Source organism: Lathyrus oleraceus, chromosome 4 (assembly GCF_024323335.1).
Source record: "Lathyrus oleraceus cultivar Zhongwan6 chromosome 4, CAAS_Psat_ZW6_1.0, whole genome shotgun sequence".
Lineage (NCBI taxonomy): Eukaryota > Viridiplantae > Streptophyta > Magnoliopsida > Fabales > Fabaceae > Lathyrus > Lathyrus oleraceus.
This window is the reverse complement of record NC_066582.1, coordinates 490,684,948-490,696,002: the sequence shown is the minus strand read 5'-3', so window position 1 is coordinate 490,696,002 and position 11,055 is coordinate 490,684,948. Positions and strand designations below refer to the sequence as shown.

Below are 11,055 nucleotides of genomic sequence, written 5' to 3'. Positions count from 1 at the left end.
TATAAGGTAAAAAAACTATATTACACTACTTACTATTAATTTTACTATCTTTTTCTCTAAAAAAATTCTAATTCGAGAGTCTTGCATTTTTTCTTTATCACGGAAAAAAATTGCAGGAAAAAAAAATATTTCGAATAAAGATTTCATGTTCGACATTCCTCTTAAAGAACGTCATTGACTACACAGTATCAATAGTACTTTGTATGCTTCAATATAATTTTGAATATCTTTGTTTATCATTTTCAAAGTGTAATAATATTATTTTTAATGCGACGTACAATAGAAACCTCATAAAAAAAAATAGACTTTTAGTGCGACGTACAATAGAAACCTCATAAAAAAAAATAGACATTTATTTTTCTCTGCTATGCACATTAAAAAAAGCGGGCAGACGGACATGGGAGTGACCGTCTGAACGCTAATTGTGTATAAAAATGGTAGAAGAACCTAGAACTATAATTTATATGAAAATGGTAGAAGAACATAGAACTATAATGTATATGGAAATGCTAGAAGAATCTAGAACTATCATGGTACTAATCTATCCTGAATCATCTAAAAAGAACTAAAATAATGTAGAAACATTCACCACCTTGAACCTATAAATAGGTAATTGGTATTTTGTAATTGATCATCCAAAAAATGAAAGTCATAGCCTTTTTTTTAAACAATTTTCTAAAAGTATCTTATGTCAGCTATTAAATATTCAACTACCAACATCTTTACGTAATTTATTTCTCTATTTTTCTTTTTCTAAAAGATTCTCTCTTGTATATTTTGTTATAAAAAACAAGGCCATCATTCTATATTATAACTCTCTGCTTAATGATTTATATCATTTGATCCATTTTAGAATGATTTATGATTCATTGGTTCAATGGAAGTTTAATCTTTCAATATTTGAATTTAAGAACCCTTGTGTCTTAAGCAAATACATTTTATAACTAAGACTCTTAAACAAATGACTAGAACTAGTTAAGAATTAATATACCGAGTTGTTCACCAAAGAGGCACATTCATATGATTGAAATGTTGAGATCTCAAGAGAGTTCCATATTAGAACAATAGGCTTGCACAGTAATAAATTGGTGATATCTCAATTCTGATTCAAGCATAATAAAAAATTTCCCACTCTCTTTATAAGTCTTGTAAAATACTTTCTATTTTTCTTCGGTAACAGTTCATCGTTTACCACACGCGATGGTTCCATTTTCACATCAGGTGGTGGCTGTACTTCCTCTTCAGCTGATGGTTCTGTCTTCACATCAGGTGATGATGGCTCTGTCTTCACATCAGGTGATGATGGCTCTGTCTTCACATCAGGTGATGATGGCTCTCTCTTCCCATTAGATAATGGTTGCACTTCCACTTCATGTAACGGCTCAATTTTTGCTTCACTAGATGACTCAGTTTCCATACCATTTGACTGGTCATATATTAGATAGACAGCAGTCTCTCTAACAATCCATCCTTGTCCAATAGCTACAAAAATCTCCACATTGTCACCAGCTCCTAAATTTGATACCACACTTTGCCAATCTTCATCATTAAATGAGATTACTGTGTCTCCTTTGTAAATATGGATAGTGAATTTTGTGTAATTAATAATCAAGACACTAGTGAAACATTCAGTTGCCAGGTTTTCTGGTGTTGACGAATAAAGAACGCATAGAGTTATTCCCTTCATCCCACAATCAGCATCCTCGGGAACTTGAAAGTGTACTGAAGGTCCTTCACCTCTATAGGCCAACCAAGAAGGATAATTGTCACCCGGAAGGAATGAATCACTACAATTGGTTGCCAATCTCTGTATCATGAACATATGTTATTTATGTATTATGGACATTTTCTTCCATTCATTGTGTCAAAATAGTGTACTATACAGAAAAATATATACAAGGAAATTGAGAGAATGAAAACAAACAATATAGTTGCTTTCATATAGTTCCTTTCCACTTTCCTACAACTCATCTTTTCACATTCAGTTGATTCTAGAAAGTAAATCACTTCTTCAAGAATACCAAAGGCTTATGAGCTAACCTATGAAACATCTAGAAGCTTACTTTTCTAACAAAGGGTAACATTGTAGCAACATTTACCATACTGTTATGGATTCTTACTTATGTTGAGAGTAAAAAACAACATATATGAACACTTTTCAAACTCAATATAGGTACAAAAATTATCTAGTCACCTGATTCTTGTTAGATTGTAGTTATATACTTAAAATACTTTTTAAAAAAAAACAATTGTTGAGCTAGTGATTTGCATTATATCATTTACATCAACAATAAATATAACTTCACTATTTTGTTCCTTTTTCTCCTTCTATATTTGAAGGACTAAACTCGTGTATAACTTTAATAGTTATTCAACTATCCTTCTAAAGTTAAGAATGTGTTATCTGTATGAATAAGCTAAAAAAATGTAATAAATGTAATATAGATAAAGTTAAAGAGCAATGATAAGTAGAAAAAGAAGAAAAAATAATATAATGGACCAGTAAAGGTGGAAGGATTGAGAAGGAACCTGTGATAAGCTCTTCTCAAGAGTATCCATGACAATGTGGCAACTTCCAATTCTAATCAAAAGAGATCTTAAGGAAAGATCGTTAATTTGTGATGCAGGTGATGTTCTGAATTCAGTAAGACCTGCACCATATAGATCATCAAGAAGGCATCTGAATTCTTGTTTCAGTTGAATCTCTGAGTCACATTGTACCGAAACACTTCTTAGGTTTGAACAGCTGCCAAGTATTTCTGTCTGATAGACCAAATCCAAATTACTAGTCTCTATGTTCAGGGAAACAAGAGACCTTGACATGCCACCCAAAGGAGGAATGCGTGATAAGGAATTCGTTGTTGGTGACATCCAAGAGCTAATGATAGATGGAAAAACATCCCGCGATAATCCTTCATATCCACATAGGGATATATATACAATATTTTTTAATCTTAGTATTGAATAGGGAACTTTTTCTACAGATGTATCTTTGGCAATCAGGGTTGTCAAGGATTCCATTTGCCCCATGTCTTCTTCCAACTTGTCAATCTTTGAACAGCCAGAGAGAATGAGAGTTTTCAACGATTTCGATTGATATATCTCTCTTGGGAGATTGCTAAGGCTTGTACAATCCTTCAAATTTATCAGATGAAGATTCTTGAGATTTCCAACGGAAGAGTGCACCTCGGACAAACTTTGACAATCCTTCATAACGAGTTTTTCTAGGTTCGGTAAGTTTGAAAAGTCAGGGGTGCTTTTTAAGTACTTGGAATGACTGAGATTGATAATTTTTAGCTTCTGCAACAACTGCAAGAAAAATACTTATTTAATAGAAAAATTAGATCTTCAGTCCCTCTGTCAACTACAACAAGAAAATAAATGTTCTAAATAAAAATTAGAGGATAAGATGCAAAATGAAACAGTGGAAAAAATAACTATTTCCATTAACCATGATTATAAAAGGAAAATATCTAGAGATATATGTACCTGAGGCTTCTTCCAAACTTGTGTAAGATTACTGTGCTTTAAGTCCATAACAACTAGATTTTTCTGATAAAAGTTTTCTGGCGTGTATTTTAAAGGAAATCCTTGCCAAGAAAGCCATTTCAGGTTCTTTGGAAAAAACTCATAATCTCCGCTGAATTGTACATTATCAAGTTGCAACAATCTCAATCTCTTCATTTTCTCAAAAGCAATAGTATCAAAGCAATCACTACTGGTCCCTTGCAACTTCATAACCAATCCTTCAATGGCTTTTGTTCCCTGTGACACAAAGAAAGATCATAGAAAAATAAAATAAAATGGAAACCTTAATTTGTTGTTTGGTAACCAAAAAGAAATAAGTACAACTTGAGTTGTTACACGAAGTAACAAATACAATCATGTATAAAATGACATGATTCTCACTAACGAACTTCTCCGAAAACTTGCGATGCTACAAGAAGACACTTGAATGGAAATTTATATTAGATTTTTAACATGGACAAAAAACCTAAGGTACAAAGAAATAGATAGGAACACCTAAGCCTAAGTTGTATATAGGAGAAGAGACACCACAGATAAATTATGTTTTATATTGCATCTTTAAAACTTGTGAAATAGTGAATCCCAATATTTTCAGCCAATTGATGGGAAAAGTAAAAAACATTTAAAACCATAGCGAAAGATGATTAAAAAAATCAAAATGCAGTGTAAAAAAATTCTTACGGTATGGTCGGTTAATACATCAACTACATCCTCATGACACCACAATCGACTATGCTTCTTAGGCTCCTCGGGTGAACTTTCACGAACAATTTCTCTTCCCATGTCTCGTATCAAGGCATGCATTCCAAGCTTACTATTCTTTTCAACTTTTATGAGGCTTCTTTCTATCAGCACTGTTATTCCAATATCAGCATGAAGTCCACAACCATTTAGTATCTCTGTAACGTAAGCTTTATCTTTACCAATAAAGAAACAACATACATCAAGAAATATATCCTTTTCCATTCGATCCTCTAAGCCATCGAAGCTTATTTTTAGTTTCTCATGTATTTGATCATTTGGTATCTTTTTTAGCTTTGATAATACACTCCGCCAGTCTTCTTTTCTCCTCTTGAACAAATAAGATCCAAGGACTTCAAGAGCTAGTGGCAGTCCACCACAATAGGAAACTACACCTCCTGAGAGGGGAAGGAATTCTTTAGTTGGACTCGCCTCCTTAAACGCATGCCAACTAAAAAGCTCAAGGGACTCATACTTATTCAATTCCTCCACTTTATAAATAAAGTCAACTCCAAGGATATCAAGCAGACGCGCATCTCTTGTTGTGATGATTATTATACTTCCGGGACCAATCCCATTTCGATTTCCGCATAGTGCATTTAATTGCTCACGCGTACTAACATCGTCAAGTACAACAAGTGCCTGTTTTGTGCAGAGTCGTTCATTGATCATAGCTTTTCCCCACTCAACACTTTGCACCTCTATCTTTCTTGTTAGGATATCCGAAAGAAGTTGTTCTTGTAAATCATTTGGACCCCTATCTTTCTCCCAACGTTCTCTAATATTAGATAGGAAGCTTCGATCTTCAAATTCATAACAAAGGTTATTGTAGATGACTTTAGCAATGCTGCTTTTGCCAATCCCCCCCATTCCCCAAATCCCTACTAAACAAACTCCTCTTGTATTCTGTCTTAAAAACCGAATCAACTGTTCCGCGCGGGATTCTAGTCCAACTGGAAAATCTGGTATAGTTAAGCATTTTTTGTCTAGTTTTTTCAAAACTTCGCCAACAATTGTCTTCACAACATTGCTTTCATTACTGCAATAATAAATATTTTTCAAAAGACAAAAATGGTCATAAATAATGAAAGATTAGAAGCTTATAACATAGTACTGCTAATCATGAACTGGTATTTGACTCAATTTCCAATCAAGTGAACTAACACCCATAATCAAGTTCTAATACTCTGAATGTGCACTTCCAAGTTGCAAGTAATCTATTAGAAATCAAGTTATGTAAAAGAAGAAAACATTACCTGTAATTACTCATGTCCCAGCCAGACAAATTCGAAGCACCGATGAGTGCTTTCTTTTGTAGATTTTCCTTCACATCATCACTGCATTGATTATTACAACAAAAAATATTTCAAAAGACAAAAATGTACATCAAATCATTAACTAACATTTGACTCAATTTGCAATCAAATCAACTTAGCACCCTTAGTTCTAGTTGGCATAGGCATTTTTTGAGTTTATAACTTATGGCTCTTGGCAAGGCCACATTTTAAACTTATAACTTGTGGTTTATATCTCTCTTGGGTGTAAATAATAGTTTAGACTCAAAAGCTATAAATCCAAATTTCAAGTAGAATCAATTTTGAAAGATATAATCAATTCTATTGATAGCAACCAATTCATGAAACCAAGTATATCGAGTTCAAATACTCTTATATGCATACTTGCAATATGAGTAACCAAAACAGAATAAACAATTTACCTGTAATCACTAATATCAAACTTATTTCTGTCGCTACTTCTAGTGAGAGCTTCTCCAAAAGTTTGCTTAGCATATTTGCGTAGATACGAAGGGGTAATACCGTAAAATACAGGCATAATAACTCGATCCTTATCTGTGTGAAATTTCATGATTTGTTGGAGTTCATCAAGACACCAACTAGAGTGAACGTAGTTTTCCGAGAAAACAACGATGAATATCTGAGAACCGTCTATTGCTCGCAGTAACTCTGGTCCAAGTTTCTTTCCCTTTTGAAGATTCTCATCGTCAAGAAAAGTGTTGATTCCAGCGTTTGAGAGTGCAGCATAGAGATGAGAAACGAAACTGCTGCGAGTATCTTCTCCTCTGAAATTGATGAACACGTCGTAGATCCATTGGGGTCTGGATGATGATGAAGAAAACGAAGGAGGAGGACGACGAGGACGAAACATGGATTTGTTATGAGATGAGAAAATGAAGGAATCAATCAAGCATTTAGAGTCAACGTTCAAGACAGTTGAAAATTGTTTACATAAATGGGTCGAGCTATTTTGACTAACTACTTGGCTAGTTTAGTTACTTTGTTAATTTAGTTGATAGTACCTTTTCACAAAAGTAGTTTTTCACTTTTTATTTTTGCCGTTATTTCGGATACTTAAAATGTTTAGACCAATTTATTTTTAAAATTGGATTGAATCGGCCAGTTCAACCAATTTGATTGAAAATCGGAGATAAATTCGATTGGATCAATCTTTTAAAATTATTAATGGATCAAAACTGGAGTAAAATCAAAAAGTTTATTATATTATTCTTATTCTAAGTGAGTCCTTCAAATACAATACATGTCTTATTTATAGGGCATATATTATAAATAAAAAATCAATATGAAATCTCATAATTGATGAACATCCATAATCATTTCTTTTATAACACTCCCCCTTGATGTTCATCAAAAATATGTTTCGTTAAAATCTTACTAGTAACAACCTAGTGAAAAAATTCTAGTGAAGGAAAAAGAGTACAACATTCTTTGTGAGGGAACTATCATGTTACTAACCAATACAAACTTATTACAAATAAGAAAGTAAATTATAGGAAGACAATTATTCATCATTCATAATAGTTCCCCTTTGATGTTTATTCAGGATATGCCTCGTTAAAACCATATTAGAAAAAATGAGGTGAGAATAAAATCTAGTGAAGAAAAAAGAGTACAATATCCTTTTAAAAAAATGCATTTCTCCCCCTAGCTAAATGATTATTTCTTTGACAATGAAGACCAATCTTTTGCACCGGTTGGTTAAAAGTTCCACTAGTGAGTGACTTTGTGAAAAGGTCTACAAGGTTATCACATGAATAAATTTATCGGAGCTTATATCGCCACTTTCCTGAAGATCATGAGTGAAAAAGAACTTTGGAGAAATGTGTTTTGTTCAATCTCCTTTAATGTAACCACCATCTTTCAGTTGAGTAATGCATGCAGTATTATCTTCATATATGATTGTTGTATTTCTTTTTCCAGAAGTCAAACCACAAATATTTTGTGTGTGTTGAATTTTGGATCTCAATCAAACGTATTATCGACTTGTCTCATGTAGTGTTAAAAGTTTCTTCATAATTAATTGAAGTTGCTGCTATAATTTGTTTCACAGATCTCCATGAAATAGTTGTACCACCATAAGTAAACAAATAATATGTGTGATATACTATTATGAGAATTTGACAAGTAACTTATTTTTGCATAATCTGTTAATTATAATTTGGATACTTTGGAATAAAACAAACGCATGTCCATTTTCCCTTTAGATAACGAAGTATATGTTTGACTACGTTCAAATGTCTGTTGGGGAGTTCAAGAGAGTCGGGAGCACCAATGAGACTAATGCTCCAAAACCACAAGAGAGGGAGACGCCACATCTTAACCCAAAATCTTAAGATGTTAGGTAAATGGGTTATCTCTCTTATAAATCCAACATTACATCCATTCATAGGCAATGTGAGACTTTAACCACTCACACTTACACCCAACATTCTCCCCCACATGTACGAGTCCCCCACATCCTATAATAGAATCCAATATCGGATCCAACTCTCGTTCCCCCATAAAGTCGAACTAGGTCTCTAATACCACTAATGGACATCATGAGGGGAAAACATTCACATTGGGTCAAACACTCACCTAAAGGTAAAAGATTATCCAAAAAAGAGAGAGAGAGAGAGAGAGAGAGAGAGAGAGAGAGAGAGAGAGAGAGAGAGACCACATACTCACCCAAAACCTTAAGGTGATATGTGTATGAGTCCTCTTACTTATAAAGTGATCCACTCCATATTTCTAAGCAATGTGGGACTGAGAACTCACACTTATTTCTCAACAATCTCCCTGTCAAGTGTGAGTCCATTCATTATATCCCCCCTTAAGCGAAAGCTCTTTCATCCACAAGTTTGAACCCAGACGGTTAGTATCCGCAAGTGTACGGAGTCTATTAGAGTAATAGAAAAGGTTTTAGAACCCATAGAGACATAACCGTCAATCTATCGTTTTCTATTACTACGGTGTTTATCTAAGGTGATTTGAACAAATATTTGAATAAGCAAAATAAAATAATAAACTTGAATGAATTCAGATATGTAATATTGGAATGTGACTCTAATTGACCAATGAGACTCTTATTACTCATATTTTCTTCCTTGAAAAAGAATTAATTAAAAAGAAATCGTTGCTCTCGCGTATTCGGGACCAGATTTTATCCACTATTTTATATTGTTCGCTCTCGCATACCCGGTGCATTTGCGTAAAAGAAGAAAAACCTTTTCTTGGAAATTATATTCTTTTACTTAGTTAAAAAAAGGTTGTGGTTGGAAAACTTGACTTTAAAGGGTTCCCGACTTTCACTCTGTCAACCAGATCCTAAACCTATAAACGCATCCGAAAATAGTTTTAAAATCACTTTCTAGAAATATCGAACCTTCCTAATCAATCAATAAAGTGCTCTCGCGTTATTTATTAATTAAAAACTTAACAATTTAATATTTAGTAACAAACGACTTTCAATCTTACCTGGTGTATTTACGGTCCTACTTTCGTAGTGGCCAAATCAAAATTTATGACAAAAAATTGAAATAAAACCAAAACAGTTCCAAGAGTATTTCTAAAGGGGTAACATATAGAGTGTCGTTGAATCAACGGTCCTGACATTCCATCACTATTAGTTTAGCCAGATACATTCATGGTAAACAAAGAAACATGCAGTTGAAACTTGGAAGTAAACATATTAGTCATAACAATTAAGATTAAAACATGCAATAGGTAAATTAAACTTGTAAATTAAAGTAAGACAGGAACTTGCGATTAATAAAAATATAATGACTCAATGCAGAAAAGAAAGCTTGAAATAGATAGATTTTGCAAAGTAAGACAAATAAAATTGCATATAAAGGAACAAAATGATATAATAAAAATTGCTTAATTATAAAAGCATGCTCCAATGAAGACTTGAATCTGGTACAGAAATAAATCAACGGAAAACTTGAATGCAAAAATAATGCCGACAAGATTAACTGCTACAAAATAAATGCTCCAAACTTAATCCAAGAACAAGTGCAATAACCCCTAGGTGTAAAGAGTTAGAGCTTCCAAATGATGAATTATATGGCTTATGCTGCACTAAGCTTGGATGTCTAAAATATGAGTCCTAACATGAATATGTAGTGCTCTAATAACCTATAAAAATCAGGCCAAACAGCTAAATTCGTGTGAGAGAAAGTAGGGAGGAGTGGCTGAAATTCCTCAACTGCCTGCGCATATCCGGATTTGCAGGGTGTGGTGAATGCCATACCCTCTGTGGCGAACGCCACTGGCTTAAAACGTGCAGACTTGGTCTTGGCATTTGTTGGGACGTGGGATGTTTCATCAATGTCATGGCCACCTCCGTGGTGAACGCCATGTTGAATTCCATGCAGAGCGCCATGTATGCAAAACATGTTTCTTTTCTCGTTTTTCGTATGTTTCGTCTCGTTTCTTCTTGTAATGACTTTCACTTGACTAGGTACCTGAAGCACAGCCAAAACACTAGCATAATACTAAAACTAAAGATAAAATGACAATAAAACATGTGCGAGTCGAGTCAAATATGTAGTGTGTTTTAGTGTTATCAAACTCTCCCACACTTGAACCATTGTTTGTCCTCAAGCAAAATAGATAACATATTTTCAATGAGATGCATCAACTCAAAGACATAAAGGGTAGCAAGGGGTAGAAACTACTCATATGTGGCTGATGAGGATCAGTTCGGCTAGGAACGACTTGATAGGTACTAATCACCACCAAGGGCATTGCAACAACACAAACCACTCTCATGGACACAAGCCTCTCTCCTATTCAAACTAATTCCAATTATACCTTTGAATAAAAGTCTAATTTTCTACTTGTTTGTAATCCTTTTTAATTCGTGACAGTCACATTGAGACCCTTTATTTCTCATACAACATGGTAGGTGGTCTGTTAGTGATTATGATCCCAAACATCTCCATATTTTCCAATTTTCTTTTCTTTTGCAAAAATGCATATATTTTCTCTTTTTTTTTTGAAGAAATCAACCACATTTCTTTGGATTAAGTGATCGGGTGAGGGTCACCTAACTTAGTAAAGTGCGGTTTTCTTCTTTTTATTCATTTTTTTCTGCCTAAGGGATCATTCACTTATTATTCGTTGACCTACCTACTTAGTGACTATAGATGGGGCCTGACTGGATAGAGAAACTACTATGAGGATTTTCAACAAGTATGGAATTAAGACTAGAATTCAATGGAGATTTAAACTAATATGCATAATTGGGATGCTTGAGGTGTTGGGGCAATACCGATTTTGTCAGATTTTCCCAAGTCCCCTCGTCCTAATCTCTTCTTCCCTCACAACCTATATACTTTCAGATCTACCCGAGCCTCCCAAGTTTTTTTTAAATTTTTGGTATGGCTCAAGAAAGTGGAAAAAATCAATAAACAACACAAAACTACACATAAAGACTCGTCAGGCACATACATTGATAAAATCCTAACAAAATGCATGAAACATA

At 33.9% G+C, this 11,055-nt stretch overlaps 1 protein-coding gene across 1 annotated transcript; it reads right to left on the bottom strand.

Annotated features, from left to right (window-relative positions):
* Window positions 1-951: 951 nt before the first annotated feature.
* On the bottom strand, window positions 952-6,528 carry LOC127076555 (disease resistance protein RUN1). The gene is made up of 6 exons (XM_051018237.1): window positions 5,987-6,528; window positions 5,526-5,606; window positions 4,210-5,308; window positions 3,490-3,765; window positions 2,530-3,309; window positions 952-1,807 (listed from the first exon to the last, which is right to left on the bottom strand). Exons 1-6 carry the CDS (start codon window positions 6,433-6,435, stop codon window positions 1,097-1,099), a joined length of 3,396 nt encoding a protein of 1,131 aa, XP_050874194.1. The 5' UTR covers window positions 6,436-6,528; the 3' UTR covers window positions 952-1,096.
* Window positions 6,529-11,055: the final 4,527 nt, after the last annotated feature.